This window comes from Candoia aspera, chromosome 5 (genome assembly GCF_035149785.1).
Source record: "Candoia aspera isolate rCanAsp1 chromosome 5, rCanAsp1.hap2, whole genome shotgun sequence".
NCBI classification, from domain to species: domain Eukaryota; kingdom Metazoa; phylum Chordata; class Lepidosauria; order Squamata; family Boidae; genus Candoia; species Candoia aspera.
Genome location: NC_086157.1, coordinates 46,972,305 through 46,991,837, shown reverse-complemented (window position 1 = coordinate 46,991,837; position 19,533 = coordinate 46,972,305). Strand labels below are relative to the sequence as shown.

The following is a 19,533-nucleotide window of genomic DNA, read 5'->3' as shown; positions in this document are numbered from 1 at the left end:
GTTCGGCTTGTCGCCCCTTTGGCTTGTCGGGGTACGTCCGGTGGAATGCCCGGGTCAGGTCTGGCGCCTTGACGTGTTGCGCCGCCACCCATTCTGGGTGGGGGAAGTGTTTCCACCTTACTAAGTAGTGTAATGTTCCCCGTTGACGGCGAGAGTCGAGTATTTCTCTTACGTCAAAATGTTGTTGGCCGTTGATCATCACTGGGGAGGGCAGTGGCGTGCTCGGGTGCCATCGAGAGGTGGTTGCAGGTTTCAGGAGGCTGGTGTGAAATACCGGGTGGAGTCTCCGTAGATTGTGCGGCAGGTCCAGGCGTATTGCCACCGGGTTCACTATCTGCGTTACTCGAAGCGGCCCGATATACTTAGGCCCCAGTTTTTTCGAGGGTTGAGGTGACTTCAGGAATTTGGTGGATAGGTAGACCATATCCCCTGCCTGGAACGTCGGTTGCTGGCGCCGGTGCTTGTTGGCCTGCCCTTTGTAGGCCGCCTGTGCTTCCTTCAGCGCTGCCGTGATTATTGGCCACGATTCCGCTATCTTCCATCCCCAGTCACTAGCGTCCACTTGGGGTCCCGGGGGTTGCGGTAGCTCCGGTATGGGTACGAAGTCGCGCCCTGAGACTACTTCGAACGGGGTTTCCCCCGTGCTCGTGTGGACGGTGTTATTATATGCGACTTCTGCAAACGGGAGCAGTTCGACCCAGTCGTCTTGGTGGTAGTTGGTGTATGAGCGTATGAATTGTTCTAGGGTGGCATTGAGGACCTCTGTGGCTCCGTCCGTCTGGGGGTGCCAGGCCGTGGATAGGGCTTGTTGGGTCCCCGTCAGCTTTAGGAAGGCCTGCCAGAATTTCGAAGTGAATTGTGTGCCCCTGTCGGTCACCACGCGTGCGGGACATCCGTGTAACCTGTACACGTGTATAAGGAAGAGTTTGGCTAGTTGTTGGACGGACGGGACCGATGAGCAGGGGATGAAGTGGGCCTGTTTCGAAAAGTAGTCTTTCACCACCCAAATGGCCATTTTCTTCTGGCTGGGTGGGAGATCTACTATGAAATCCATGGAGATTTCCTCCCATGGGCGGGAGGGCTCCGCCACCTTTTGTAAAAGTCCCGGGGGCCTACCTGGTGCCCGTTTAGCCCTGGCACATGTCAGGCAGGACGCTACATAGGCTTTCACGTCCCGTCTTAGCGTGGGCCACCAGAATTGACACCGTGTTAGGTGCAGGGTCTTTAGGAACCCGAAGTGTCCCGCTTGCTTGGTGTCGTGGGATCGGCGCAAGATTGCCTGGCGTTGCGAGTCTGGGACATATATTCTGCCTTCCCCCCATGCCAGGTCCTGTGCCATCATCACCTTGTCAGGGTTTGCTAGGAGCCAAGGGTCGGTTTTGAGGGCAGCGGTGAGGTCCGCGCGTATCCCCCCTGGCAGTTGCGGTTGGCGCCGTCTGGTCACTGGTTGCCCCACTGTCGGTTGCGCCGTGGGGTTGGGCTGCCTCCGAGCGCCGCTCCGGGTGGTCACAGCCATCCCCAGCTGGGAAGCGGATAGGACCGTCCCGATCATGTCTGGGGCGGGCTCCTCGTCTTGGGGCAGTCGGGAGAGGGCGTCAGCCAGGAAGTTCTTTTTGCCCGGCATGAACTTCAGCTGAAAGTTGAAGCGGCTGAAGAATTGGGCCCATCTGACCTGTTTTGGGCTGAGGCGTCTGGGCGTTCGGAGGGCCTCGAGGTTCCGGTGGTCTGTCCAGACCTCAAATGGTTGGGTGGCTCCTTCCAGTAGGTGCCTCCATGTTTCCAACGCCGATTTTACCGCAAAGGCTTCCTTCTCCCAGACGTGCCAACGCCTTTCTGTCTCAGAGAATTTCCTCGACAGGTAGGCGCATGGTTTCAGGACTCCTGTGGGGTCCTTTTGGAGTAGGATGGCCCCCAGGGAGAAATCTGAGGCGTCGGCTTGGACCACGAACGGCCGTTCTGGGTCCGGGTGCGCAAGGATTGGCTCCGTGGTGAACAGCGCTTTCAGCCTGTTGAATGCGGTTTGACACGCGGGAGTCCAATTTAGTACTGTGCCCGGGTTCTTGGCGCGTCGTGTGTCCCCCACCCCTTTAGTTTTGAGGAGGTCTGTTAGGGGGAGGGCTATCTCCGCGAACCCCCGTACGAATGACCTGTAAAAATTCGTGAAGCCGAGGAAGCTCTGGAGTTGGCGCCTGTTACGGGGGCGTTCCCAATTCACCACCGCCTCGACTTTTGCGGGGTCCATCTCTATGCCTTCTCCGGAGATTCGGTACCCCAGGTAGTCAAGGTGTGCTTTATGGAATTCGCACTTTGAGGGTTTGGCATAGAGTTTCGCCCTTTTTAGTTTGTCGAGGACTTGTCTGACTAGGGTCACGTGTTCCTCGTGCGTTTTGGAGTAGATAAGGACGTCGTCTATGTAGACCAGGACCCCTTTGAACAGGTGTTCATGCAGGACCTCATTGATGAGCTGCATGAACCGGGGCCCCTGCTAGTCCGAATGGCAGCACTTTGTACTGAAAGGCGCCTAGGGGGCAGTTGAACGCAGTTTTCCATTCGTCCCCCTCCCTGATTCGGATTCGGTAGTACGCCTCACGAAGGTCCAGCTTGGAGAATACTCTGCCCGTGGACAGGTGGGCGAGCATGTCTTTCACGAGGGGTAAGGGGTATTTATTGGATAGGGAAGCTGCGTTGAGGCCCCGGTAGTCGGTGCAGAGCCGCAGGGTGCCGTCTTTTTTCTCTCGGAATAAGACGGGCGCTCCGACCGGTGAGCATGCCGGCTTTATGAATCCCCTCTCTAGGTTTCTGTCGATGAACTCCCGAAGGGTTGCCATCTCCTTCGGGGTCATCGAGTAGATCTTCGGCCTAGGTAAGGGGACATCGGGCAGCAGGTCAATCCTGCAGTCCGTCTTGCGGTGGGGGGGTAGTTGATCAGCTTCCGCCTCTCCAAAGACCTCTGAGAAGTCCGCGTATTGCTCCGGTAGGTCTTCTGGGGTAGCTGTGTTGTCCTGGGTTGCCGCCTCTGCTCGTCCCACAGTGGGGTTGGTCCTGCCCGCCGGAACTGGTGCCCGGTACTCGCCGTCGTCGAATCGGAAGGTGCGGGTCTTCCAGTCGATGCGCGGGTTGTTTGTCGCGAGCCATGGTATTCCCAAGACTACGATGGGCCGTCCTATGTGGGTTACCACGAACGATGTTCGTTCGGTGTGGGTACCCATTTGTAGGGTGACCGGCTCGGTCTGCATTGTGGCTGGTTTCCCTCCTGCTGTTGAGCCGTCCAGCTGGTGAAATGCCAGCGGCGTGGGGAGAGGGAGGCAGCGTAGGTCGAGTTTGGCGACTATGTCGGGGTGGATCAGGTTTTTTGAGCACCCCGAGTCCACTAGTGCCGCGGCCGTGGTGGCTCCGTTGCCCACAGAGAGCTTGATTGCCGCCATTATTACGGAGATTTCGCCGCTCTGTCGAAGTGATCCGCGCCTATGTCCCACCACCTGCCTCGCAGCGCGTTTTAAGGCAGGCGGGGAGCGTTTCCCACCGGCTGGTCTGGGTCTACGGCGTCCTCTCCCCCCCAGTAAGCGTCCCAGCCTTCGTCCGGTGTCACTGTGGCTCCGGTCATTCGGTGGTGGGGGGGCGGCGGCAGGTTAGTTGGTTTGAGGCTAGGTTTCAGTGCGGGTTTAGGAGCGCTAGCTGGGGTTCAGTTGGAGAAGCAATCTGCCGTTTTGTGCCCCATTTTTCCACACCTCCCGCAGGGCCCGCGAGTAAATTTCTTCCTTGGATATGTGGGACCGGCCGTCCCCACGTGTGGCGTGGGTACCTTTGGGCAGGTGTTGGTTTTGTCTTCCGTCGTTGCCATTAGGAAGGTGCGGTGCGCGTCTTCTGCTCTCCCCGCGAGGTGAATCCAGCCTTGCAGAGTCTCCGGGTCGTCCCGGTAGAGAGCCCATTGGAGTACTTCGCGGTTGAGCCCCCTTTTGAACATTTCTAGCAGGGTGGTCTCGGACCAGTCGTTGATCTTCCCTGCGAGGGCTTTAAATTCGAGGGCGTAGTCCGGGACAGTGCGTGCGCCCTGTTTGAGGCTTTGGAGTGCGCTTTTAGCCCTCTCTTTGGCTAGCGGGTCCTCAAAGTAGCGCTTCATCGCGGTGATGAAGGCATGGAAGTCAGAGAGGGCGGGGGAGTTGGACTCGTACATTTGGACGTACCAGTCCGCCGCCCGGCCTTGTAGTTTGATCGCCACGGCTGCGATCTTGTCCGCTTCGGAATTAAAGGAGTGTCCGTGCCGCCCCATGAACTCCCTGGCGTTCGTGATAAAGAACAACAGTTTCGCGGGGTTCCCGTCGAAGAAAATGGGGAAGTCCTTTGGGGCCCGGGCGTTCCGTAAGTCCGCTCCTCTCGCTTCCCGACCCATGGCTTCATCCGCCTGGGACGCTTGTTGGTTAGCATTTGGCCCATGGGGGTGCGACGACCCGCTCGGGGTGTGGATCGGGGTGTGTACCTGCACGGGAACGTCGTTGTGAGGCGCGGGGGACATCAGCGATTGCAGCATGGTCCTGAGGTCCTTTAGCTGGGCCTCCATGGCCGCGAGTCTGGCTTGTGTTTCCCCGTCCGAAATCCGCGCCGCAGCTGGGGTCGGGTCTATCGGTGTGTCCGCAGGGTTGAGCCGCCGGTGGGGTTCAGGCATTCCCGTCCGCTGGTCAGCTTCCTCCGTTTGGGAGTGCGTCGGCTTGGTTGCCTCTCCGTCCTCCACCGTGCTTGCCGCAGTTGGGCTGACACTCCACGCCCGTGGCTGGGGTGCGATGTGGGGCGGGGGGGTCTCCGCTGGTTTCGGGAGGTATGTTGCTCCCTCCCATGGCCGGGTCACCTCCGCCTCCGTCTCCCTCTGGGGTTGGAGCTGAGGCTCGGGGTGGGCTGGGAGGGTGTCCGTGGCTCCTGGGTTCCGCGGTGCCTCTGGCCTCGATCGGTCCTCCTCCGCTTCTTGCCGTGCGGTTCGCCCGCCTTGGCCGCGATGCGTCGGCCTCATCCTTCTTGGTCTTCTCGCCGTCTATTCCTCCCGCGGCTCGTTGTTGTCCGGTGGGGCTCAGCGAGGCTGAGTTTGTGACTCTCAGCTTTATGTCATGCACTGCCTACCACTGAGTAAGACACAGACGCTGATTCATAGGAGAGCAGGTTCTGGTTTATTCATACGTAGAGTCAGTTGCGAAAAAAGCTGAGAGTGAGGGGAGTGCGCCGGTGCGGGGTTTAAATACCCCGCGCCGGTCAGCGCCCCCTCACCCTGGGTTACGTCATCCCCCCTTTGTCCTGTATACTGTCGTGCCGGTAGGTGAAGGGTTGCGGGGCCCCAGCTGTTGCCCCGGGATCGCCCATCATCGGTTTCCTCCTTCAGCCGGTGATTGCTGTCAGCTGGGCGATCTCCGTTGCGCTTTTGCTAACAGCTTGGGTGTGCCTTGTGATCCGCCTTGTCTTTGTCTTTCCTTCTCTTTTGTGTCCTGATGGCTGAATCATCCGCCCAGGGTCTGTGTCTGTTGTTGTGCGTGCTATGCTTATCTTGAGTCCCTTCCTCTGCTTCCTCGTTATTGTCATGTGTGCCGTTGTGCTGATGTCTTTAGCTCAATGGCACTCATGACATCATGTGTGTGTGTAATTGAAATATTGACCTGTCCCTGGCTTTTTAAAGTATTTTTGTCTATTTAAGTAAAATAATACTTATTTTACTTCTTATCTAAAAATCCTAAAAGGTAATGATACTTATCTATCATACAACAGATTCAACTTAATCAAATCCTATGAAGAGGTGTTGAAAATTTAGTTAATAATTCAATGTACTAAATTGGATCATCCAGTGAGATTCTACCCCACTGCAGAGAAGAAATTAAATATTACGGGAGAAGGAACACTATTACTCTTTTCAACAGAAGATTCTAGCTTTTTTCATTTTCTTTATAACGTATCAATTTATTTGATATCATTTTCTTTTCATATTTAAAATCTTATAGAAACTATGGTGGCGCATTAGAGCTCAGAGAACTCTAAACCTGCAGTTCCACACAGACATTATAATGATAGGGGGGAAATAAATCTACTCAACTAAGTTCAAAAAATATACTGCTTCCTTTAATTCAGAGAGAGAAAAAAATACACAAGCTCAGAACCATATCTGTCTTCACACAGGTCTCAAAAGCAATCACAATAAATGAATTTAAACTCTAGGAAGACCTCACACCACCACACTGGAAACATTTCCCAACCAAACTCGTATCAAAATTTTGACACAGTCTTACAAAAGAAATTGATTTTTCTACAAAGCTATTAAAGGATTAGTCTTATATTTAGGCCAGTAAGAGATTTATATTCCATTTGGGCTCAGTTTTATAACAGGATGCACGAATGATGGCAGGGTATATATTCAAAAGCTTTCCAGAATTAAGGAATTAAGCTTTTAAGAGTAAAAAAACTTCAATAAAAATGCAGAAGGCAAGGCACAATTTTGACATAAAATTCTTTAAATGAAGATATAAATGTGATTTACACAATCAGGATATATTTTAATAGAGAGAGAAGCAACACTATCCTCTTTTCATATATGAATTATAACATCCAATTGATTTTTCAAGGAATTCTCATTCCACAAAAACAAAGGAAATGTGTATTATAAGACATGTCATTCCACTGGAAAAAAAAGTTCAATAAAAGCTATTGTCCTTTGAAGCAACATATGATGATAAAGTCTAGAGTATTGTTTCTGGACTGCAGCCAAACTTAGCTTTGGGGTTAAGCAACATGTGACTACATGCAAGAAACTCTTAGAAACAGCTATGATCCTTTCCTTGATGTGGAAGAAAAACAAATCTGGAAACAGTTACCAGATGTTCCATTGTTTTGTTAGATTTATATGATTTATTACAAAGACTTAAATGGGCTAGAGCCAACAGATCAAAGAATACCATTCTTTATTTTAAAAATGTGAGAAGCCATACCTGGATGCTGGGGACTTTTTAAAGCTGTTCACATTATATTTTACATATAAAGTGAAGAAAGCATAACATTTTAAGTGTGGTAGAGAAGACTAGAATGTATCTTCACTACTATGAAAACACTATCATTACCATGTTCTTTGAATGAGCTCTGAAAAGGCATTTATGTAAGTTTCCAGAGCATTATGAAAAAATGCTGAATATCTACACTGATATATAGACATAGGTATCAACAATCTCAGATCAGTACTCCATTCCAAAATGTATACTATAAATCATCATTCTTCCTCTCTGCTACTGAAAATAACAAGGAAGGAAGGAAGGAAGGAAGGAAGGAAGGAAGGAAGGAAGGAAGGAAGGAAGGAAGGATTCGGTCTCTGCTTCAATTGAAAACACAAATAGGCAAGGTTGTAAAAAAAAATTTTTTTTTATGGCTGGCTGTTCCCAAGCATTGAAACATTCTTTGCCAAGGGAATTCAGACTAGCTTCCTCTTTATTATTCATGTACTGGCAGTCAAAAACACCTTTATTCAGAGAGGCATTTGATATAAAATAAGAGTGCTCTGTTTTGTAAACATATTCTTTTAATTTGTCTGTTTCAATGCTACTTAAGTTTATTTTTGTTTTATTGTTTATAGGTGCTTTAAGCACCATTTGTTGTTGTACCAGAGCAAACAGGATTGTCATGACCCAAGTATAATATGAATCTTCTTAGTCTGTCAAAATAGTTGGAGAGTTCTCCCCTTCTGGAATTATACACAAGGAAGTAGATGTTAAAATTTAAGCATAAAATGAAGTATATATTCTATCCCACCAACCAGTTCAAAATTCTTAAGATGATTTTCAGCTGAAAATGCCAAATGGAACAAACATTTAAAAAGAAACTTCCTTTACTTGAGGGACCACCTCTCTCCAATCACATCTACCCATCCTATCAGGTCCAGCAGGAAGGGCATGTTGTGGGTCCTGTCCACAAAGTAGTGGCTTTCTCCTTGCAACCCTGCCATGCACACCACTGTTGTTCAGTGTTCTCCTGATGGTGGTCTCATGAACACTGATGTTGGCCAATGCAAGAGAGGCCTTTAGTTCCTTAGAACTTAGTTCCCTAGGGTTTTTTGAGACCTCCTGGAGTATTACACACCTTGCTTTTGGTGTGACCTTGGTTGGTCAAACACTCGTGAGGAGGATAACAATGTTGTTGAATTGCCTCCATTTGACACTGGATTAGTGAAGTCCAAACTCTTTGGAGATAGTTTTGTAACCTTCTGAAGCCTGGTGAGCATTAACCGTTTTTTGGAGGTCCTCAGAAATCTTTGTTCGAGCCATGACACCCTTCCACATACCCATGTTGTGTAGATAGTCAATAACCAGACTTCTGTTCTTTAAATAAGGCAGGACCTCCCACAACTGATTATCATCCTGTTGATTGAATCACCTGACTCTGATCTCCCCTTCAAATGAACTGACAATCCTAGAGGTTCACATACTTTTGCCACACACAAATATGTAGCTTTGGATCATTTTTCTCAATAAATAAATGAACAAGTGTAATGTTTTTGACTCATTTGTTTAACTGGGTTCTCTTAATCTAGTTTTGGGACTTGTGTGGAGAACAAATAACGCTTTAGGTCATATTTATGCAGAAATATTGAAAATTCAAAAGGGTTCACAAATTTTTAAGCACCACTGTATATGTCAACACTAGATGATGCTAATCACTATTGCTTTAATATTTATTTGATCTGTTTGTGGAGACTTAGAGTTTTAAAAAAAAAGAATGGACAAGTGTAGCAATCAAGAAGCTTTGGAGTTCACCATATAGAATGATTGAAGAAAAATAAGAGTAAAATATCAAAGGATGTGAAAAAAAAATCTTACAAAATACCAAAAATTCAAAACTGCACTGGCTTAGCTATTGATACATATTGAAGATACTGTGTCATATGTATAAATGAACTGAAAAGCCACAGACTGAAGATCGCCAAACCTTAAAAATGTCCAGCTATTATAACTTCTGTTACAACAGATTAACATTGCTGATACAATAACAAGCGCAGTGGGCCAGGGTTAGCAGTATTATATAAACATGAAACACATACTGAGTCCCAATAATTTCAAGACTGGAATTATATGGAACATCTCTGCATGAAAGATGACAAACACTCAAAAGTAAGCAATTCCCTAAGTTTGTTAGATTTATATCCTCTCCTTCTTCTAAGAGCTCAAGGCAGCATCCATAGCCTTCCAATGTGGGTGCCCCCTTTTTGTATAGTTTACTATATACTCCCATATATAAATATTCCCCAGAATACCAAGGCCAGCCAAGAAAACAAACCAGTGGATCATCAAACAAATCAACCCAGAGTTTTCACTCGAAGAACAAATTGATCAGGCTCAAATTATCCTTCTTCGGACACATTATGCGAAGACCCAGCTCTCTGAAAAAGGCTGTAATGCTAGGGAAGGTGGGAGGAAAGAGAAGAAGAGGACAACAGCAGCAAGGTGGATGGAGTCAGTTACAGTGGCAGTGAGTACACCATTGGGAGTCCTGAAAGAACAGGTTAGGGATAAATTGTCATGGAGAAAATTTATTTATATGGTCCCTAGGAGTCGAAAACGACTTGATGGCACATAATCAATATAAATATAGGCCTTTCTGCTTAAAGGAATCACAACAGAAACAGACCACTCTGTTGTACCTGGGATCATAACAAAGGTACTGATTGTAACAAAATACCTTCCCATCTATGAAAAATTATTGCATTTAAATATGAAAAAAAAATACTGTAACAATTGTGCCAACAAAATAAATGAAGCTTTTTAAAGCCCTTTTTGTCATATTTTGAAATGAATTCCTTGGCAAATAATATTGATAAAATATATAACAACAACATTAGAAACAAAATATGCATAACATTCATATATTTGTTGTCTGATACAGATAAATCAAATTTATACTAGAACTGTGAGTGATGCAGCCATATTCAGTTGAAGAGATGTTCTGCTTGTAAAAGCCCTCAGAATCATTATATTGTATTGATACAAGCCTCTTTTTGACCTTTAAAGTCAACATTAAACTATAGAAATTAAACTCCCAATTCAATTATTACTTAAAGAATCAGAAACAGATTTATTTTTGTTCAGTGACTTATACTTTTCTTAAATCTGCTCACAGTACTTGGACATAGTGTAGTAATGCCAACACATTATGAACAGTAACTATAGAAACAGATCACCAAAAATAAAGCCATTATGCATAATGAAGAAAACAAAGAAAATGTCTGAGATATAAGTATATATTTAACTGAAAACAACGCTTCCCCAAATCCTGCTATGCTGCCTCATTGTGGTAGGGGCTTCCTGAGAAGGTTGAGTGAAGAATGCCAGGAATGTATGCCAAGATCACCCAATGTGTGAAGGTTATCCCAGCCGCCAATCTGAAGGAAGCAGGCACCTATACTGGGCAGCACTGATATAGGAAGATGCTGGAGGCCAATGATCTCTTTAGTGAGAACAATGGCATCATTTCATACTGTGTGGAAGAAGGGAAGGGTAAACTACTCCTGTATTTTACAAAGAAAAATAATTAATGATATAGTGCTGGATGATGGGCCTGTCAGGTCAGATAGCACTCAGCATGCTACTGAGGAAGACCTAACATTCTTTTGAGATACTAATGCTATTTGTGGTGTGGCTAAATTAAACTCCTCTGGATATCTAGTTGAAGTTTCCACGAAGAAAAAGAAAATCCCAACATACAAAAATTACCAAGTGGGAACATGGAACAGCTCAACATAGTGAAAGATAAAATGAATTGACTACACATTGACATCTTAGGCATCAGCAAATTGAAGAAGACTGGAATTGGATACTTTTAATCAAAATATCATACTATTCAGGACATGAAAAACCAGCAGAACCAATGTTTTTTTCATAGTCAGGAAGGATATAGTAAAGGCAGTACTTAGATATAATGCAATCAGTGACCAAATAACATCAATCAGACTTTGCAGGCAATCTTTTATTATGGTTATCCAAGTTTATGCTCCAACCACTGTTGCAGAAGAAAGAAGTTTGGTGAGTTTTATGGTCAAAGTCTGAAATCAACAGAACATGCAAGCAAGATTAAATGCTGAAGTTGGAAATAGGAAAACACAGTTGGACTGTATGGCCTAGGAAACAGAAACTAAGCAAGAGGACGACTCACCATTTTCTGCCAATCCAAAAATTACTTCATTGCTAACATATTCTTCCAACAACCAAAACAACTCCTATATACTGTACATGGACATCACTATATGATGCACAGAGGAATAAATTAACTATATTATTGGTTCATGGATATGGAAAAGCTCAGTTATAACTCCAAAAATGTGGCCACGGCTGAGAGTGGAACAGATCACAAATTGCAAATGTGCAAGTTATAAATCAAGCTAAAATGGAAGAATAGAGCCCATTTCTATGATGTGATCTTGATCACATACCCACCATTTTCAAGAAGATCAGGAATTGCTTTGAAGTCCTGAATCTTATTGTTAGGGAACCAGAGGAACTGTGGAATGAAATCAACAAACTTGTTAAGGATAAATGTGAAGAGAGACTGCAATAAACCAAGAAACAGAAGAAAGCAAACTGAATGTCAGAACAAACAGTGGAAGTGCCAAGAAGAGAAGTGAAGCAAAGCCAAGAAAGACACAGATCTCAAAAAGGAAGTTAATTAAGTATTTCAGAGAATTGTTAGAAGAGACAAGAAGCAGTATTAAAACATCTGTAAAGACATCAAAGGTAGAAACAGATATGGAAAAACACATTACGTCTTTCAAAGGATCTCTGAAGTTTGACAGATGTTCTAAGCTCAAATTGGTCTGCTACAGGAGACAAATGGACACATAGTAAATGATTCAGAGATCATCAAACAAAGATGGAAGGAATATGATAAATTTGATAAATAAATAAAAATAAATAAAATATACTGAAATTTGTTCAATAGAGATGTCAATATCCAACATAATCTCAGAAGATATTTCTTATTTACAAGAACCTCTAGTACTAGGGAAAAAAGTTAAGTAAGCACGCTGGTCATTACCAAGTTGAAAGACTATAGGAATTTATGAAGTATCTACAGAAATATGGCAAACAACAAAAGAAGAATCTCTAAAGGTTCTAATCAAAACTGCCAGCAAAACTGGAGTGACCAGGGAAGCAGGATAGAAAGAGTTTTGATCTTCTGAACTCTGATGTTGGAGGACACTCTCGAGAATAGCATGGATAGCCAAGAAAACAAATACATGGATTGTAGAATGAATCAGTACAAAATTTTCATTCAAGGCACAAAGAGCCAGACACATTATGCAAAAACCCATCTCTCTTGAAAAGTCCGTAATACTGGGAAAGGTAGAAGAAAAGACAAGAAAAGGAAGGCCAACAGCATGGTGGAGGGAATCAATTACAGTGGCCATAGGTACACTGTTGAAGGACCTGAAGGGCCAATTTGGGGACAGATCAACTTGGAAAGGGTCTATCTTTATGGTCACTTAGGGTCACACTGTGAGATAATCAATTAATTAATTAATTAATCAACCAGCCAACTCTGAAAACAGAGCATAAACCTAAACAGCAGCTTTGGCGGTCATATAAATTTTAACATGATGCCCCATTATATCAAATTGTTGCTTTGATAAGCTATGAAACATTCACCAATTCTTGCCAGAATAGGTAAAACGTGTTTCAGAATGATGTAAAAAAATTTCTTAGGTCAGAATTGAATGTGTGTGCTTCAATTACAATATGATAACAACAGCTGCACTGCTTGCTTGCAGTATCTGTTAAGTCAAGTCACATACAAGTGGTCATACTTTTTAAACGAACTACTGCAATAACCAGTTACCACCTGTTGACAGAAATTAATATATTGGTATCAGCACTTCAATAAATTTTAAAGAATATAATCCTGGTGTTATCAAGTTGATTCAGGTGACAAACTTGTTCTACAGCTTTATCCAATTTACAAATCAGCTTTCCTAGAAAGATTGTCAGACCAAATTATACTGGCAGCTCATCTAGAATACTATTTTGCCTTTTAGTGAACTTCACAAAAAATTCTTAGAAACACAACATCTTGTGTTTGTCAGTGCTAAATTATTAATAGTCATCATTTTCTGTTTTGCTTTTGCTCTAATTATATATATTTGAATTTTAGCCAGCTGAAAATGTTATGTCATTACTATGCTTTATAATTTAATGTACAAATTATTAATGTGTTGTTCAGCAAAGTTTATGAAGTTCTAAAATATACAATTCCTTTCCTTCTTATTGGCCTGGATTACTGAAGATTTTATCTTTCATACCATATTGAGTGTTTTACTTACAGTTAATATGTGTGTTTGAAAAGCAATTTACCCTGTTCTTCTGGCTGGTCATAAACCATTGTTTATGAACAGGTGCAATTTATGTGAATCTTTTGAGACATCTTTTCAATGTTTTCTCAGATAATTTTCCAAAAGATTTGGAATTTTTTTCCTTTCTTTTAATATACAGATAATATTTCTTTTTGTTTGGTTTTGTACATTAACAGATGTAGTTTTCTTTTCTGATTCCTCTCATTCCAAAAATGTGAATATCACTGCCAATATTTCATTGCTGAAGTTTGTGTTGCACTAATTACCATAATATCACATCCCTAGTACATTTTAGAAGACTGTGTTTTGATTAGTCCCATTCTCCTTAGCCCTGAAAAAAGGGTAGCAAAGCATCAAAACTAAAATGCCAATAAAGTCCTGTTTTTCAAGTGTATTAAAATTCTCCCTTTGTACAGATTTTGAGTCAGTTTCAAGTAAGACAGAGAAAATTACTAACAAGATTGCGAAGACTACAAGGCTATAAGTCCTTATTAAGCATGTATCTAAAGCACATGTAAAAATGTGAATTTTTGCTGAGAATGACCTCCATGCTTTGCCAATTCACAGTCACGGTGAATCTAAAAGCATTTAGATATTTTTTAAGATACTGTTTTCTGACTCAGGTCTATAAGCGTTATCAACAGTCAAGGGTTTGACAGACAGAACTAACCTTTGCCTAACCTCCAGAGGTCTTAACTGCTAGGTTGGAGCAGTAATAAACTTCAAAGCTTTTCCAACTTCTGATCTTCAAATAGTGCTTTCTGCACCATTAACAAGTATTGTGAGTTAAAACAGCAGAAAATAACTGCACAGAATTACTGGTATCACCTATTTATTTTTATGTTAACTCATTCCCATGTCATCTCTTGCTTAAACAACAACTTGGGATATACAATCTTGCAAATAGCGAAGCTTGATTTTTATTAAGACTTACAGTAGAAAAGAAATGCTATAGATTTGTAAAGAAACAAAAGCATTATTCTAGGTGATGTAAGATGACACCTGAAAACATCACGTGTTGCTATGTTTAGAGATCAGTTCTCTACATCTCGAGCAAACAGCAAGGTCCCAGATAATAGAACAAGGTATTCCCAGGCTTGCAAATCAAGTCCACTATTTACTATCCTTTGCACACAGTGATCGAAGTGCACTCAGGTCCATTGCTTCATGGTATGTGACACAGGTAAGATCCTCTATTATGAAAACATACCAAAACCCAAAACACATGTGCTCAAGAGATTACTAACTGCTTATAATGGTAAACTGACAGGAGTTAATGAGAGAGAGTTCTTGGGAAAGAGAACACACTTATTAATGCCTTTAAGGCTTAACTAGTTTTACCTGCTTCCCAGCTTAGATTTTAACACAGTTTCTCTATACAGTGTTTTGAAGAACATTGCTTATATAATTAGATATAACCCACAAAGACTACATTTTATTCTATTTTTTCATTTATTGTAAAGGATGATAAAAGATTAATCCAAAATATATTGTAAGTAATAAAAAAAATCTTGTTAGAATGAATTAAGTTACCATGATACTATCAGCTTTATAAAAAAGAGGTGTTTACTATTGTATGTATATATTCTGATTCCGAAGCATCATTCATAAATCTAGGAATATCCAGCCTTCACCACCTACCAAGATTTTTCAAATACACTAACAAAACTGAGGGCAGAAAATACACAATAGTGACCCAGCTTGCACAATTTGAAAGAAGCCAATTGCTTCAGGCAGGGAGGCAGAGGAAAAAGAACTTTAGAACTTGTTAACTGACTTTTAAATGTATTCCTATGACAGCAATTATGCATGTACTGGATTATGCATAATTCCAGCTAAAATCAATAATTACCAACTTATCTGCAACACTTTCTGTTGCCCACATTCTTTCTCCTGATTCTGTAGAATAAAAGAAAGTTGAGAATATACATTCCTTTTTTCTCCTTTGACAGTTGTAGTTATTTTAAGGCCAGGAGTTGTCTCAATAAAATAGCATCCTGTATGTATATGCGAACAGGCATCTTTCTCCTTTTCAGTTTTTAACTGTATTTAAATTCCATGGAACAAGGCAAATAATAGACCCTCAATTCAATGTATAACTCAGTTTTATTGCTACGGTATGCATGACCCATATTTAGTTTATTTTTAAAATTCAAAATTGTCTCTTAGCTCAAGCTTACGTTCAGTTCTTAAATTCTGTTTGTATCTGCGTGTTCCTTCAAGTCAGTATTGACTCCTAGCAACAGCCTGGACAAGTCTATGCAATTTTCTTGGCAAGATTTTCAGAAGTGGTTGTCCCTTGCCTTCTTCCTAGGGCCGAAGGAGACTGGCCCAGGGTCACCCATGTGGCTTCATGCCTAAGGCAGGACCAGAATTCATAGTCTCCCAGTTTCTAGCCTGATGCCTTAACCACTACACCAAACTGTCTCTCTCTTAAATTGATTACAAAATATTAATGAAACATATAGTTATGTTAATAATTATGCTTGTCTCTCCCCCCTGAAAGTATTAAACAATTTAAAGATGAAAGAGCAACAACTGTTAGAAATGTTAGTGAAAAGCCTATATGGCTTACATTATAGTCCTTTGGGAATGTCTTTTCTAGGTAGAAACTGGGAGACGATTCTTTGAGTACTCACCCCTAGAGATATCTGTGGGGTAGGAATCCAGAACAAGGCAGCCTCTTACTTCAGAAGAGTTTTACCCTCTAATTTAAGGCTGGCCCTCCAACCATTCATTTATTCATTCATTCATTATTCAAATTTTATTACCGCCCATCTCCCCCAAAAGAGGGACTCTGGGCGGCTTTAGAAAGCAGACAAAGATCTTCATCTTCCATAAGGCTTTGAGGGAAGTGAACTTTATGGAATACACCAGTAGATTTTTTAAAGATTTTATATTTTTAATAAGTTGGATCTTATGGATTTTTACAATGTGCTGTTGTAGGCTGCACAGTCATTCAAGTAGGTACCATATAAACAATTGTAATAAATATAAATGTTATTTGGAAAATTGAAAAAGTTAAACTTATGAGTCAAATTTTGAAAGAAAGGCTAAGGATTTCATGCCAGAAAATGGAGATCAAGAAATAATATCTGTTACAGAATAATAGCTCCATCATAATCAGCAGCTGGTAGTGGAGGAGGAATATGACAAACAATAATAATGTGTCTCTACAGCTGCAACAATTTGTTTTCATTTGTTTTTTCCTCCCTTTGTGGGCTTAAAAAGAAACAAAGGAAGTTGGATGATGAGACAGCATAATATTAAGGCTCTTCTCCATGGCAAAATACAAATCCATCTCCCAATGGGTATATAATATTACAGTACAATTTGATAAGCAGCATTCAAAAATCAAAAGTTTTTGAACAGTTACTGGAATAGTATAAACTTCATCTAACAAAACTGATGAATGACTTGGGAGTCACAGTAGGTTTATAATATAAATTATACTTGCAAAATGCAGTAGATTTTAATGTAATTACTTATTTCAAAAAACCAAATCTAAAATCCATACTAAATTAACATGGATAAAAGGAAAACAACAACCAGTTTTTATATTATCTTTCACACAGTAGCTTTGTTTTGTAGGGGTCTTTTTAGCTCTTATACTTAATCCTATTGTTGTTAACTTGATTTATATGAGACTGTTTTAATCTTTGTTCTAATCTGTGCACCAGTTGGAACATGTGTTCATTCAGGGACATGTGTAGGATATTAGTTTTTCTAAACAAACTCTTTCAACAGGAGTTCAATGAATATACTTTTACAAACTTTAGCAACCCAGTGTATTTGCAAGTCAGTACTGAAAATACCTTTTTCCAATTGTATTATCAGACAGAAAGCCCAAGCTTAAGTACCACTTTAAAGAGTCATGTCTTTTACCCACTGAAAAGAATCTCAGTAACTTTCTAATAAGGTGGGGAAATAAAAGCTTTTTAGAGCTGAACAAAACAACTGTGTATTTGCTACAGCGACAAATCTTTGCATTGCAATGGTGTGTTTGAGTGAAAAGATGGGGGGAAGAAATCAATGAAAAATCCCGGTTAGCACATTTTACTGAACTGACCCAAGCACCTTAATTCTCACAATTCTAAAAGTATAAAACAATTATACCAGCTGACTCATGCTTTGCTAAGATGTGCCAGGCTGTTTTGTGGTATACCAGTTGTTTTAATTAAATAAGGCACGATCCAGTTAACCATATTTAACCAGTTAACCCTCCTTTGGGGGTGAGATGGGCGGTGATAAAATTTGATTAAATAAATAAATAAATAAGTTAGCATGTTTCAGTATAACTAACATCTGCTAGAGGTTGATAACTCTGTTTAAGAAGAAGAAAGGACACAAGCCAGCAGTTTTCCCCGCTTTTACCTAGCAAAAGCCAGAGTTCCAATCTTGTTCGAGGCCACACCCTCTACCTGAAATCCTCACCCCAAAGCTGTTCTTGGAGGTCGCTCCTGAGATAAAAGCACTCTGTACATGTGCAGAACGCCCTCATCTCTTCCTGACTTCGGAATCCTATGCTCTTGCGTACGGCTGTTGGTCACTTAGGTACCTGATGGAGCATCTCCGCGGGGAGCTGCGACGCTCTGAACAACTCTGCCACTTTACTCCCCCCGACAGCAGGGGGGGCCAATCCAGGTCCCGCCTCTGGAGTAGGCTGGCCGCCGCAAAGCGAGAAGAGCTCGGAGAAATACTGCTGCTCGTTCCCCGCCAAAAAGAGCGTCGAGGTTCCTGCGGCTGCCGGCCCAGTGAGAGCTGCTCCCGCCGGCTCCATTGCAGGGAACGGCGAACAATTTCTGCTCTAAGGCGAGTACAAAACTCCACAAGAGGAGGAGGAGGAAAGATCCCCTGTCGCTGCGGCGCGGAAGGTACAGCCCCTCTGGCGGCGGCGGCGGCTCTCCAGCTCAGCTGCCGCTGCCCCCCCCCCCCCGCCTTTCCCTGGTGCGGAAGAGCGCTATCTCTGCAGTGCTGCCCCTCGGGCGGGAGGAGGGAGGGAAAGAGCGAAGACGAGCTTCCGCGCGTCTTCCTCCTCCTCTCTTTCTGCAGCTGAGAGCGGGAGCAGCTGTTCCCGCCAGAAGGGAAGGGAGGAAGGGAAAAAGCCTCTCAGGACACGCGCCCGCGCAGCGTCTCCCTGGCTCTGCGGTCTCTGCTCCCGCACCTCACACCGGGCTGGAGCAGCGGGAGCCGAGAGACTATCAGGCTTACAGCAGGAAGGCTGCGTTGACCTCACAGGGGGAAGTAGAGTATTTCGAAGACTTTAAAAGCAGCGAATTCTGTGGCAAGAATGTTCGGTCTCACTGCGTCAGAGCATGTACAGAACGCTTCTATAGCCCTGCTCGATTAAGCTATTTCGGGATTTTGCCAAAACCTTTTCTGCCCTGGAAGCACCCTCTACGTCGAAAGCAGGGATTCGTTGCCCGTGGCTGATCCTCACACGCTGGAATTATTCTCCGCTTTTCCAAAGATTTTCAAAAGCCTTTTCCAAGATTTTCCAAAGCCAGCAACAGTGCAATCTAAAGAAAGCCCCTCCTGTTACTACAGACGGCCGATGCATCTTCCCTAAATTTCTCCTAATCTGGCCAAAGCCTTCTAGAAATGGTGTTAAAACTTTTTGGGTGGCCAAGGTGTTTGATGAACCAATGAGAGTTGTAACTAAATCCTCTGATGTGAAAATGCAGGCATCTTTGGACTTTGTGATTCTGTATCTAAGTATTTAAATTAAGTTTAAACTATATTTTAAAGTACAGTTTAATTATATTACAAGTATTTTGCTATTCTTGATTATGATATAAAATTTAATAAGTAGTGATATTGATCTTAAGTCACTTCTGTAGAAAAATTGAAGCAGAATTACATATCGATAAGATTGAGTACAATTAGGATTAAGTGAAATGCTAATAAAAATATAGAAATTGTATATGCATGGGGACGGACTATATTACTGTGGGAGGGTGTGCACATGTATAATCACATTTTTTTGCAGAATGTTATGTTGCCATCTTGATTCCAGAGAAAAGTTAATGGTTCTTTTCTATAAAATCCTGAGCCATATCCGTATATACAGGTCCAACTTGAATCATAGTCCTTTGTTTTTGTTTTATGCTGTGCATGGCTTGCAGTAGAAGCAAGGACCTATTGCTTGTTTTTAGAACCCAGCCAGATGGCTGGATTAAAGT

The 19,533-nt window shown here is 42.9% G+C and overlaps 1 protein-coding gene across 3 annotated transcripts in view; it reads right to left on the bottom strand.

The window, feature by feature from the left end:
* REPS2 (RALBP1 associated Eps domain containing 2) overlaps positions 1-18,239 on the bottom strand; it is an 84,314-nt gene extending 66,075 nt beyond the window's left edge. Inside the window, exon 1 of one of the 3 annotated variants that reach the window (XM_063305140.1) lies at positions 17,910-18,239. In XM_063305140.1, the coding sequence (XP_063161210.1) occupies positions 17,910-18,131 (222 nt within the window). In that variant the 5' untranslated portion in view covers positions 18,132-18,239. The remainder of the gene's footprint in view (positions 1-17,909) is intronic. The other 2 variants (XM_063305138.1, XM_063305139.1) reach the window with 2 other exon arrangements.
* Between the last annotated feature and the right edge of the window lie 1,294 nt (positions 18,240-19,533).